At 38.5% G+C, this 14,248-nt stretch overlaps 2 protein-coding genes across 2 annotated transcripts; both read right to left on the bottom strand.

Annotated features, from left to right (window-relative positions):
* Positions 1–4,494: 4,494 nt before the first annotated feature.
* On the bottom strand, positions 4,495–5,753 carry LOC127107122 (probable 1-deoxy-D-xylulose-5-phosphate synthase, chloroplastic). The gene is made up of 4 exons (XM_051044397.1): positions 5,682–5,753; positions 5,289–5,570; positions 4,834–5,118; positions 4,495–4,746 (listed from the first exon to the last, which is right to left on the bottom strand). The coding sequence occupies exons 2-4, from the start codon at positions 5,457–5,459 to the stop codon at positions 4,591–4,593; spliced, it is 612 nt and encodes a 203-aa protein (XP_050900354.1). The 5' UTR covers positions 5,460–5,570; positions 5,682–5,753; the 3' UTR covers positions 4,495–4,590.
* Positions 5,754–6,051: 298 nt separating this feature from the next.
* Positions 6,052–6,989, bottom strand: LOC127104344 (60S acidic ribosomal protein P1). Its single transcript, XM_051041528.1, has 4 exons — positions 6,940–6,989; positions 6,762–6,837; positions 6,337–6,546; positions 6,052–6,242 (listed from the first exon to the last, which is right to left on the bottom strand). Exons 2-4 carry the CDS (start codon positions 6,828–6,830, stop codon positions 6,189–6,191), a joined length of 333 nt encoding a protein of 110 aa, XP_050897485.1. The 5' UTR covers positions 6,831–6,837; positions 6,940–6,989; the 3' UTR covers positions 6,052–6,188.
* Positions 6,990–14,248: the final 7,259 nt, after the last annotated feature.

Consider the following 14,248-nt stretch of genomic DNA (forward strand, 5'->3'; position numbering starts at 1 on the left):
CTTTTACTCTTCTTCTAGTTAACCACTGCTTTAGACTATTCCTACTATTAATAGTTCTCAATCTTACTTTTCTCGTCCAAGTCTTTCTTTTAGAGTATTGTCTTATATAGTAAGGTAAGTATATAAAGAAAGAATAAAGTAAAGCTTTCCTAAAGGGAAAGGAGTTAATTATTTGAATACTTCTTCCTCTTTCCCTTCTTCTCAAGCTCTTACTCTTACTGGCGTAGATAAAGTCTTTCTTACGGCCAGACGACTTAAACACAGCGCTCTGATCTCCGACCTCCAAGGACCCAAGCAAAGGATTGACTTCGCTAACCTCAGCTTAACCGAAGTCAATATTATAACAGAACTGGAAAGGGCATACCTTGAATACAGATCAAGATTCACTCATGCACTCTGGAACTGACTTAGGAAAGCTAGCCTTAGCCCAAAAATAAAGGAAGGCAGCCGAGCCGAAAGCCCTACAAAGAATATCGCTTATGAACAGGCCCAGGGGTTGTCAGTTGAGAAGGAAGTCTTTATTGAATTGATCATAGAAAAAAAGGATAGAAATGGAATCGGTTGTTTAAGTCGGAAGATCTGATGTTTTGAGCGGAGAATCGGGTTCTGCTAAGCAGAAAAGCCTTCTCTAATCTAACGGGTCAATTCGAAATGGGAATGGAGTTTGAGGCTAGTGGAGCAAGCATGAATAATAAAAGGAAAAAGCCAAAATGAGTGGAAAGAAATTAAAAGCAAAGCCACCACCACCGAATAGAACCGACGAGTAATATCCTGTCCTTCCCTACCTACTGTATTCAAGCGAACAAATGTGTTAAGCGAATCTCCGTCAGTGGTACGCACTACATGAAATCAATGCCCAGACAACTATGTGCGTAATCTATATATCTATCCTTATTTCTTTCGCCTATGGAGTGTTAGGGTATTGCGAAGCTTATCACTGGAATAGACTCGATATTAAGCACAAGAGACGCTTGGGCCTATTACAGACAGGCTCGCAAGCTTAACACGATGAGAAGGTTCCCCACTTAACCCGAGTTTTCGGGTAGAGTAGTGGTCGCCATGCGCCCATCGGTTATAGCCGCTCACTAGTTGGGGGCAGGAGACAGCCTTTAAGATAAAGAAGGTCTACTGGCCCGGTACGGTGTGGTTTTGTTGGATTTCTCCGTCCGCGTACTTTCACTGGCCCTTTGAATCGATCCTGAAAGACTCCCCCATAAAGAGAAGGTTATCCGCTGTTTAAGCTCGAAATCTGAACTTTCACAACCACCAACAGGAAGACAAGTCAGTCAGTATGGGAAAAAAAAGTATTTTTCTAGTCAAGTTCCAGCTCTAGATAGGGAAGGACGACGAAAAGCACGAGTTTACTTTAAGGTAAAAAAGCCGACGGTGCCTAATCTCCTCGGATATCATCGGCCATCGTTCTCATCGATGCGATGACCAGACATGTCACACCATCCCTCGCTGCCCTAACTCACCAATCCCTAGCATCTACCTAAGTGGTATCCTATCACGGAGGCTAGTAAGTAGGCTTTTCTCATATTTGTCACTCTCCACCCAGTATATCCTCCGATGGAAGGGGTACTATCCAATTGTAAGTAGCTTGATTACTGTCTGGCCTTTATCCCTTGCTCATAAAAAACGGATATGGGAAAGGTTGGTGAAAGTGTAAACTAGTGACCTCGAAAGATAGGTGGGCCATATCCAGTCCAGAATGCATTAGACTGACTGCATTGGTACCGAAACATCTGATCAGGCCGTCTGGGGTATATGATATGACAGGTCGTTGTACTAATGATCGGTAGGTGGGACTGATACCTAACTCGGGTATCTATCCCTGTGGAGGGCCCCCATTCAATGATCAGATATGTCCATGGGATTAGGTATGAAATGGGCCATACCAACTTGTTGCTTGAACAAGTCCTAGTAGTAGGGCTCCTCATATGGTTAGCCTCCCTGACCCGTAGCGTAGATTTTTGAATGGGATTGGGAATCTATTTTAGTATTAACCGAATTTCGGAGGGGGTTCCAATTCATATCCGAGCGTTGGTGCACTTCCCATCTGTTCCCGGGCTTTGACGTAAGGCCTGTAGACCGAGCCTCATATCCCTGACTTCAGAGTCCTACGGTCTTCTTTCTTCTCCCTAATTCTCCGTGAGAACGAATCTTAACCCTTGCTTGGTCTTTTTCTTCCTCCTGACTCTCACTTGGAAGCAAGAGATGAAGACGTAGGCCTTCCTTATGATCGATCACCCTTTCCCGATGGTCCAGTCAGTTTTTCTTTCTTCACTTCCTTTCTGTTGCTGCTAGGATAGATGCGGAAATCTGCCTTATTAAAGAAGAGAAGATAAATCTTATAGAAAGTGGTTTCCAAGTAATAGTAGAGATTTCACTTTGCTTTCTCGTATAGTTTCTTGAAGTTGCTCGATCCCCTTCCCGAAAAGATATTACTTCGAGCTTAAAATTATCTAAGTCAAAGCTTATGGTTGCTTATAGGCAGTAGCTAAGCGCGCTGCATCGCCTTCTTCTTCCATTGAAGGAGTGTGAACTGTTCAAGACACCCGATAATAAAAATGAAAGGAACAAGAACAATAAAAAAAAAGAGTACGCACCTACTAGAACAACCGGGATCCATTCGTAAAAGATCAATATCAATATAAGATCAGTTGTATCTTTCTTCTACGACCTGACATTCTTCCAACAATATCTTCCACAAGAGTGCTCTAATGGCAAAGAGTTGTATCCACTTGAAACTCGACATTACTTACTTATCATACACACCTAGCCCGGGGCACTTTCAGCCGGTGGTAGGGGTCCCTAACTTGGTTGGAGCTTAGGCCACTAGAACGCGTCTTTAATCTAGTTCAGGAAGGAAGTCTGGCACTCATCTCAGTCTCAGGGACATGCCCAGAAGAAACAGCTGGTGTCAGGTTTTCGGGAATTGAATCAGGATTGTCTTGTGCCAGAACTGATTGCACTAGGAGAAGAAAGCCAGTTGTTTATTCCCATTCCCTTTAAGTCAGGGATTCGTTTAAAGCCTTTCGCTAGCATTACAACAGAACAGAATAAATGGCATCCATCAGATTCATTAGCTGCGGACGCATAGGAATTCTTACTGTAGCCACACAGATAAAAAATTAGATTTCATAGACGAGGTGGTAATCAAGTAGCAATTAACTTTTAAACCTCTTTCTTCTTTATCGCGGGCCCTAAAGACGATCCTTGCCCTTGTTCGATAGAATAATCTGGAGCGGATTTCCGATAGTTGCCAAGTCGAAACCTATAGTATACATCCAAAAAGGAGAGTTCTTTCAGAGCGGGTCAGGGAATCTAAATCTAAGTCAATCATAGAATCGATTCCCGTTGAAGTTTGACGAGAGATATCGGTAGTATATATAGGTTACAATTTCTTCACTCACGCGAGATTGCTAGGGCAGAAAAGCGAGAACTCGAATGCTTCTCCTATTCTCTATAGATGAGACTGAGAAGTAGATCCAACCTAGTCTAGTAGTAAGCAATCTGCCAAAAGCAAGGTTTTTCTTCCTAATCCTAATCTCGTAGTAGACAGGCTTCTTCTTTAATAGCGGCACATACAATACGTGTAAGAAGCCTTAAATGTGATGTGATTTACCCCGGTTACTAACTGAAAGCGCACTACAACAAACAAGACCTTAGACAGCGCTTTAAAGCGCTGTCTAAACCTCCGCTGCTAAAGGTTTAGACAGCGCTTTTTTAAATCTTAAAAGTGATGTCTAAGCCCCCCCCCCCCCTTAGACAGCGCTTTGGCCAAAAGCGCTTTATAAGACCCTCTTATTTTAATTTTTTTTAGGTATACCTTAGACAACGCTTTTGAAAAGCGCTGTCTAAGCCCCACCCCCTTAGACAGCGCTTTGGCCAAAAGCGCTTTCTAAGTCCCTCCTATTTTAATTTTTTTAGGTATACCTTAGACAGCGCTTTTTACAAAAGCGCTGTCTAAGGTATACGAAATTTTTTGAAGCTTTTGTTTTAAACCATATTTTTTCCAGGTTTATAAACCTGAATTTCTACCTGTTTTCAACCAGATTTTGACAGACAATTATCACATTTTATATATGCCATTTTGGCCTTTTTTCTACCAATTTTTGGTTAACAAATATATATATATACCAATTCAAACCAATTTTGCCTTAAATGTATCAAAATATATACAAATTTATGTACACATTTACAAGTCATAACATATACTACAAATGTACACATTAATTACACAAATTTATGAACAAACATTGAGCTTTATCATGAATTGACACCACTCCTCTTTGATTTCGTCCACTTGATCCTTTGTATAAAATGCACACTTGAATTCATCAAAGTACTACATAATAATATAACATATTTTGAATTAATTCCAACTATTTAATTATATGAGATATGTGTAAATATAAAAATAACTCATAAGTTAGAAATACATACATCGGTGGGAATCTTTAATCGGCCCAAAGCAAGAGTATCTCGCATAAACCCATTATTTTTCCAGTCTTTCAATTGAAATCCAACTTTGTAAAGTGTACATGTCTTTTTATTAGTCATTTTACAAAGGATAACACTTATTTCTCATGCCACGGTAACCATCTCTAGTGCCTCTCTTGTTTGTCCAAGAATGTTGAACACAGTTGCTGCTATCTGAGATGATGTCAGACCAGCTACAGCCGTTTGCTCAGCAGGCGAAGCATGCTCAATACAAATATCAGGAATAACCATTGGCCTCCACTGCATAATATTATCAAATGCGTTTGAATTTTCAGTAACTTGCTCAATATTTAAAGTCAAGTTAGAAAAGCAAAAAAGGATTCATACCTTCAATTTTCCATCAAGAAGACCATCAAGGGCCATGAACTGACCAACATGAGATCCAAATCCTCCTACTGATCCTTCTTCCACTATGATCAAAACATCATGTGATTTGGCTAGGCTGCGAATGAGCGAATGGTCCAATGGCTTGCAGAAACGTGCATCGACCACCGTTACATGTAAGCCACGCTGTTCCAATATGGAAGCTGCAGCTACACAGTTCCGCACTGCTGTTCCAAAAGCCAAAAGGGCCACTCTTTCCCCTTCAATCAATATCCTACCTTTTCCAATCTGTTAAAATACAGAATTATAAATGCTAAGCTCATTTGCAGAAACTGTTTTTATAAAAAATAATGACAGCATTACATGTTGCTCACAGATAAAGTATGAGGCATTAGAGAACATGATGCTAACATAAGGTATGATTGTGAAGTATAAATATGGCCAAAATTCTAACTCACCTCAAGAGGAGTGCCTCTACTCCCTGGTGGTAGTTCAACACCAATTCCATTTACCCTTGGAAATCGGATACAACTAGGCCGATCGTTAATGGCATCAGCAGTAGCAACCATGTGGATCATGTCTGCTTCGTCGGAAGGAGCCATCACCACCATGTTAGGGAGACATGCCATAAAGGTGATACCAAAATGACCAGAGTGTGTTGGACCATCTTCTCCAATGAATCCAGCTTTGTCGACCACAAATCTTACTGGCAGCTTTTGCACGGCCACATCATGCACTATCTTTGAACAAACACGAAATATATACTCAAAGCATCATTTGCATAATTAATATAATGCAATGCGCTTTAATATATGTGTTACTTTCTTAAGCGGAATATTAAATTACACTACCTGGTCATAGGCTCTCTGCAAGAAGGTTGAGTAAATAGTGCAAAAAGGCTTAAAACCTTCGCAAGCTAGACCTGCAGCAAATGTAACAGCATGTTGTTCTGCTATCCCTGCATCAAACCACCTTGCATCAATTCCCACAAATTAATTATTAACCGTATCTAAATTTTATATATTAGTGTTAGTATTAGGTTTTATAAACCTTCAACCTCATTACTATGTAACAAAACAAACCAGCGGAGAGGATAAGTACACAACTGGGTTAATCAAAGAGTATTAGGTTTTATAAACCTTCAACCTCAACAAATATACTTAAATAACAGACAAAATCTATGATTTAATATCAGTAAACATTCAAACAAAACAGTGAAAAGAAGACAGAATAATGTAAATTTACTTGCCAAATCCTCAAATGGACACAAGTGATAACAAAACTAAAAATTTGTAGAAAATATTCAGATAGCTAAAGGTACCACAGCAAAAATTGACTGAATTATATTAAAACAGAACCTAATCAAACAAGCTAAATCCCATGTCATCATCGCTCTCTTCTTTGGGTTCCTCCTGTAAAATTGAAACAACAACTCAATTAGTTTAAAACTAAATTAGAAAAACTAATTGCCAAAAATATATCACATGGTTTTCACAAATAAGCTACCTTTTTCTCCTCGACCACGGGAGCAGCGGCAGCTGCACCACCGGCAGCAGCAACTGGGGCAGCGGCAACAGCTCCTGGGGCTCCACTACCAGCAACACTAGCAATCAAATCCTTAATATTTTTCTTCTCAGCAAGTTTAACAAATAGACTGGGCCAGTATGATTCGACATCAACCTTAGCACTTTTCAATAAAGTGGTGATATTGTCAGCCTATTTACAGCAAGTCAAGGTGCAACACATCGTATTCAAAATCAAACAAAATAAAAAACCAAATCAAACCTCTTGAAAAACCCTAATTGAGTAAATCCATTTAAAAATAACATGAATTCAACAACACTAATTGATTTCAAAAAACCTAATTGCGTAAATTGAACTATAAACATTAGCTAGAATTAACAGAAAACTAAGATAATAAAGAAGGATACAGTGACGACAATTTTATCATCTTCGAGGATGAGAAGTGCGTATGAGCAAGCAGTTTCTCCAAGCGACATTTTCACACTACAAATCAAAAAAATTCACGAGAGAATGCGAATCAAGATCTGAGAAAAACGATAGTTGAATAACAAAAACAGAAGCATAATCGAAACCGAGAACTGATACCGGAAATGGAATGAAACGAGAACGGAGACGACGGGAGAGTGAAGAGAATTATGCAGCGCCGTAAATGTATTGAAATTAAGGTTTTTTAATTTAAAGACTTTAGACAGCGCTTTATCAAAAGTGCTGACTAAGGTCTATATTTAAAAGCGCTTTCTAAAAGCGCTGTCTAAGGGGGGGTCTTAGACAGCGCTTTTAGAAAGCGCTGTCTAAGACCCCCCCTTAGACAGCGCTTTCATTATTTTTTTGGAACATTTTCCGTGTTTTATTTTAATTTTAACCTTAGACAGCGCTTTCTTTTAAAAGCGCTGTCTAAGATGCGCTGTTAAAAGTCATTTTTGGCGTAGTGGCGGCTCTTCGTTAGTGGTCGTCGCTCGAACGAATCAAATAATTTCTGCGCTTCGTCTTTCACGCCGGAGGGAAAGCCGCCGATTGACACTACTTCTTACTTTTTTTTCCTTCTGACCCGTTCTCTAGGAGCTAGACTCAATGGCTTACAGATACAAGGCGGGGGAATGACTCAATGGTTTTAACTTGCCTCTATGGAAGAGTTGTAGGAGTTGGTGAAGACTGATTTTGCACAGCAATGACAGATTCCATCAGCGCCGTTAATCTGGAAATCTCGTCCTTCATCTCTCGGTTCTCTTTCTCTAGATGCTCCATAATCTTCGGTTGATTAGCGCGAGTATTATAACAGTGAGTCAGCTTGGCTGATGCACAGAAGAAGAACTGATAAGACATCTGGCGACAAAAAACTTGTTATGCAAATGATGCATGAAATGCAATGTTTTTGTTTGATTTTTAATTTCAAGGAACATATGAAGTCCACTTTGCAAATATATAATAACAATTTGATTGACCATAAAATCTCTTTTTATTTATAAAATTTGGAAGGATTACACTAGGTATAATTTCAGAAACCAAAATACCAAGATAAGAGAAAAAGAAACTACCATCCTAAGGATCCCTAGCAATTGCATCAGATGATGTGGCTATGGGTGCATACTTCCTTCGGATGCATCGAATCTCGGACTCAAAGAATGTCTTTATCTGAGCCTTCTCAAGAACTAGCTGATCAATAATCTTCTTCCAAGCACCGGAAGACTGAGGCATGCTAGAGGAAGATAGAACCTTTGTCTCTCTCTCTCTCTCTCTCTCTCTCTCTCTCTCTTCATTACTCGGTCTTCAAAAGTCTCAATAAGTGCATCTTTATCCTTTGAGTCAAGCTACAACTCTTCATGCTTTCGGCTTAAGGCATGGAACCTCTCTTCCCACATATCTTTCTCTTGCTTCATATTGGTGAGTGCGTCTTCCAAATCCTCTACATCTTGGTTAGGGAGAGTTGATAGCTCAGCCACAACCACAGACAAAGCTCTTTCACAGGCGTACGACATCTTCAGCTCCAAAGCTCTCTTCTTCACCCAAATAGTGTAAGCTTCAAAAGCTACACAGTTGAATAGACCAAGCTCAAATCTTCCTTTCTTATACGCATTATGCCAAACATGTATCATCCTTTGCTTCAAATGTTGGGGATCTTTACCCACTTGATAGAATAGACCTTCTAACTGGGTGTTATTAGGTTTATCTCTCAAGGGGAACCCAAGTTGACAACGAGCCAAAGTAGTGTTGTAGTTGATTCCTTCTTGTCTACCAATGAGAGGAACATTAGAGAACTCAACACAACTAACAATAATATCCACATTACTTAATGCAGAGTCATGCCAAACAATATCATCATTAGTGAGCGACATAAGTCTCTGAGACCACCGTAGACATTGCTTGTTCTCCAAAAAAGTAGGTGTATGAGGCAAGAGCGAAATAAACCACTTGTACAGAAGAGGAACACAACACACAATAGTTCCACCTCCTTTATAATTCCTCAAATGCAAACAGAAAGACATGTCACCCAATAGAGTAGGAACAAGATTCCCAATCAAGAAGATTCTAATAGCGTTAACATCAACAAAACTATCAATGTTAGGGAACAAAGCTAAACCATAGATGAGCAATACAAATATGGATTCAAAATCATCCATACTACCGGCTTGAGCAAAGACAGTAGCTTTTCCAATGAGGAACTCAGAAGTCAACCCAAAAATACCTCATTTCTTCACCAAATGAGAATCAATCTCATATTTCTTCAGATGAAGAACTTCAGCTATGACATGAGATATGGGAATCTCCTTCAATCCACTAAAAGGTATTTTGTCAGATACGAGTATACCCAAGAGATGGGCATACTCTTCCAATGTAGGCACAAGCTGATAATCAGGAAAAGTGAAGTACCAGTAGAGAGGGTAATAAAACTTCACCAAAACACTCAGAAGTCCTTCAACCACATAAGCAAATAATATAGACAAAAGCTTCCCATGACGTTGCTTGAAGTTCAAGGGGTATAATATAAAAGATGACAACTTCCTTAGCTCTTTCAAATCAGGACATCTGAAACTGTATTTCTTAGTGTTCCTTCGTCCACAACCCATGGTCTGAAAGTATTTGCAAATGAAACCTCGGTTGCTTGAAATTTATTTTTCTGTGATAAATTGTATGACGCGCATGTATGCATGAATGCAACAATCACACACAAGGTAAACACAAACAAAGATCAAGGGATGGATCAAGTCATCATCAAGATCAATCATCCATTTTGGTGGATTATGGTTTTCACCCTATCAACACCCAAGTTCCATTGATATTGATGAGACTTGATCAGATCAACCGAGAATCAAAGTGTTTGTGAGTCACGAGCATGGAGTTAGATTAAGGACCATCCCAAAGGAGTGTACTAAGGGTAAAAACCTGTAGATCATGGTCTAACAAATTCCCAGAGTATTGATCCCATCTATTGGATACTACATGTTAGGATCACTGACTCATCAACCCATAATATTCTCAAGAGAAACTCGTCCGAGTGTAGTTTCCTGTAATAATTGTTATCAGGTCTACACCTGAACAGTCTCTGCATTACGTCCTAAAATAGGCCAAGTTGGGTTAAATGTTATACAGTCCTCGGCTTCTCAGACCCCAAACAAGAGAAAGTAATGCCTATCCACAAATAACTTGTGTGACAACAGTAACTCCAAAAGGGTCTCCACTGAGTAGATGGGTCTCAAGCCAACTTGTTAAGGACTACTCCATACAAGTTGAACATGACTATACCATCGTCCTATCTTAATTGCACTCATGTTTGGGTTAGAACTTATCTCACCACTCTGAGATCACCAAGCACAACAGGCATATTAGATCATACAAACAAATATACAAACATCAAATATACAAATATATACACATAAAAAAGTAGGCTAAACCCACTAAGGACTACTCCCCAGCAGAGTCGCCACTTAATTTTTGTAGTGGTAAATTCATAACCATCAAGCTATAAATAAGCTTAATGTCAATAAAACCAGAGTCGCCACCGCACTTTTATTGTTTCCAAAGGAAAAGGGAAAAGTACGAACAAAACCCAAAGATAAGAAGTTTTCAAATCAAAACTAGTAAAATTCCAGAGATTGCAGGTAAGGGGGTTGGTTACACAAAGGGAAGGTGTTAGCACCCAAAGTGTCCTAAGTACTCCTAGGGAGCCCTTTTTTTGTGCGTATGTGTGTTTGGTATAAATGATGTTTGATAAAAATGGAGTGTAGGGATGAGAAAAGAATTCTTTTGATTATATTTTTGTGTTTGACAAGACCTTCGGTCTTGTTCCTAAGTACCAACATAAAAATGAGGGATCAAAACCGCGTAATTCGTGGTAAAAATTTCAAAGTTGGTGAATTGCTTTTAAAAAAAGTTTAAATGAAAAGGCACCAAGTGGCCAAGAATTTGAATGGGATTGTTAGTTCTTTTTGTATTTTGAAATTTTAAGTCAATATGATTAAGTTTATTTACAAATTGATTTTAGAAAGAGTTTCAAAATTCAATGGCATAAAGCCAAAGTTTCTAATCATTAAAATAAAGTCTAAGTTTAAAATCACAAGCAAAGAAGTTTTTGAAAAGGGGGAGAGATTTTAAAATTTAAGAAGTGAGAGGATATGAAGAGGCTATCCTAAGCATACATTTAAAAGTTAAGAGTTGAAAAGATTTGACCAATGAGATGCAATCCAACAGACAAGAATGTCATATATAAACTCATTTTCCTTTGGACTTTTAATCAAGCAATCATCAATAATCAATGAACAATATCCAGACATCATGAAGATCAAGGCATCAAATAAAGATAGCCACATCCAAGCAAGCAATTCCCATAGCTAGCAATCTTCTTTGTCTTCTCATGTATCAGATGACATATTCCTTGATCAACTCAAAGCAAAGCATCAGACACAATATCAAAATAACAATTAATCACAAAGACAAAGTAACAGATGAATTCAAACAAATCACAAGGCTTGTATCAGATGAAGGCTCAGTTTAAGATAGCTCAGGCTCAGAATGTTGGCATTGGCCAAGTCCTTTTTGCACAGGGAATGTTGCATAATCCTAAGTCTAAAAGTTCAGATCAAGTTCAACAGTCCACCAGATGTTTTTAGGGTTTTTGTTGTTATTAAGTATTTTAAGGTCCTAAGACCACAAACAAAATCAAAGCACACAAACAAATATGTACAATCATAAGATATGGCTCAAATGAGAAAAGTTAAAATGACATAAACATAAACAAGTTATATGAAATATAAATGGCAATGAACGATAAATGACTGAAATTTAAATTGCATAAAGTAAATGACTTGAAAGTAAAGCAATGTTAACAATAGTTAGTCAAATGTTACTTAAAAGTTAGTCAAGTGTTAATGGTGATTTTTACTTTATTAAGTCATTCTTTAGAGAACACTCAACCATTCATTCACAAGTATGAACCCTTAAACCAAGACATCTTCCATGAGAAGGGATCCAACTTGGATAATTCAACAAGTATGCCACTAGCTCTCATGAAAGGAAAAAATATCAAGTCTCCATACAATGCCATGAAGAATGGAGACTTACAATCTCACTTACTAGAATGTTATGCTTTGAGGGTTAAATTTAGCTTTATGTTAAGCAATCGTAATTGGACTTATGTAGAAGTCACAACTATCTGAGGTCGGGTGATCAGTCTCCAATTCTACTTGTTTCCTGACACTCATTCGACACCTTTTCATGAAGTCGGTAACACATTAGTCTACTTATTTATTGTTTTGTTTAGTAAATTAGATGTTTTGCATTGTTATTTCAAGTTGTTGATTATATTTGGTTTACATCATTATACTATATTTTATGTCTCTTTATGGTAGTTCTACTAGTTTCAGGTGTAAGCAAGAGTACCGGAGGGGTAGACAAGTGAATCGGACGTTCCGGGCCCGTCAGAAGAGGAAATTAGGCAACAAAGTAGTCCTGACACGGCCACCCGTGTTGCCCAACACGGGCCATGTTAGGAGAGGACAACTAGAAGAAGAAAACAGGGAGCTGACACGGATGCCCGTGTCAGCTGATGCAACCCGTGTTAGCCTTCCTGGAGGGGCGTGTCATGACCTCTTCACCATAAAGCCAACACGGCCTGTCGCATTGCCTGACACGGCCAGTGTTGGCTTGGACACCTCATTTTCCAGTTTTTGTTGTATTTTGGCACGGTTGATCCCGAAGGGCATTTTGGACTTTTGCTACATCAAATTAGTCATTAGGAACTATTTAGGGGATTTCTGAATATGGAGAAGGGACTTTTTTATGATCACAAATTGGAGACGATAAAGATTGAAGCGGTGAAGAACGGAGATCCTTCAAGAGCGGATGCGATTGAAGATCAACGGAATTCCCATCCTTTTGTAATATCTCATTTTTATTTTGTATCTTATTTGAATAATATGACAGGCTAAACCCCCCAATGTCAGGGGGTGTCCCTGAATTGATCGTGTAATGACTTTAAAGTTATAATTTCCTTAATACATGTTATTTGTTGTTAATTTCACTATGTAATTTGCGTAATGCTTTCTTTATTAGAAAAATCAAGATTGATGTATGGTTAACAATTAACAGGATTACAATTGTTAAGGTTTTTACACAGTTAAACCATAGTAGATATCACCTAGGACTATGGATACCCTATGGTTACCGATTTATTCTTGTTAAAATTATAATTGCTTGGTTTCATCATAATCGCCTAAGGACATAGAGGTTAGATTGAATGACCAAAGGTTTCCCTCTGAGAACTTAGGGGGAAACAATCTTAAGATTTGGTAATTGAAACAATTTTTATTATTAAGGACATACACACTCAAGGGTCATTACAGGAGATTTTCATACACCATCCTTGGCATATTATTATAACTTATGAAAAGATTTATTTTATTTTCTCTTGCAGTGACTTTTTACAAAACCCCAATCATTAGTTTTGTTCATTTGAGTAACAATTTACACATATATTGTTGTGCAATCCTCTAGCTCGATCTTTGGGAAACATCCTTATTATTACTACATTGACAAAATAGTACACTTGCTATTTTCCCGATCAAGTTTTTGGCGTCGTTGCCAGGGATTTCCAAATGCAAGTTAAAATTATCTCAATTGAAATTTTGTTGCTCTGCAACTAAAATTTATTTTCCGTTATTTTGAATATTTTATTTCGATTATATCAACTAATTTGTGTCTGATATTTGTATATGAGGTAAGGCCTCAGCTGATTTTCCTTTTGACGCAGAAATCGAGAGAGCCTTACGGGAAAGACTCGGAGAAGCTCGATTGGCCATATTGTAATAAGACGAAGAACAACTTTCCATTCATTCAGGTTCAGATTCAGGTTCTGATAGAGAGATTGAAACTATGGCTGATGTTCCACCGCCACCAGAAAGGCTGTTGGGAGACTACGGAGGTGCAAATGCACCAATCGGCAGATTAACTATTGTCAACCAACCAGTGAACGTGGCTAATTTCCAGTTGCATCCGAGTACTATTAATCAGCTTAAAAGGAAGCATTTTACTAGAAAAGTGAATGAAGATGCAAACAAGAATTTGCAGAGGTTTATGACCATGAGCAACACACTAAAAATTGATGGTCACACCAAAGAAGCCAAGAAATTGAGAATGTTCCCGTTCACCTTAGCAGAAGAAGCCGAAGAATGGTTTTATTCTCTACATGCCGGTAGCATCACATCTTGGTAAGAAATGTAAAAAGCCTTCCTAAATGAGTATTTTCTAGCGTCGGTATTTCTGCGGAAGAGGTATGAAATTCTGAATTTTAAGCAGAAGGACGGGAAACTTTGGGAGACGCTTACAAGAGATTCAAAAGAGTCTTGGTCGCCTGCCTAACTCATAATATGGATCCAACCAAACAGATGCAAATGTTTGTGAA

This window comes from Lathyrus oleraceus, chromosome 7 (assembly GCF_024323335.1).
Source record: "Lathyrus oleraceus cultivar Zhongwan6 chromosome 7, CAAS_Psat_ZW6_1.0, whole genome shotgun sequence".
Lineage (NCBI taxonomy): Eukaryota > Viridiplantae > Streptophyta > Magnoliopsida > Fabales > Fabaceae > Lathyrus > Lathyrus oleraceus.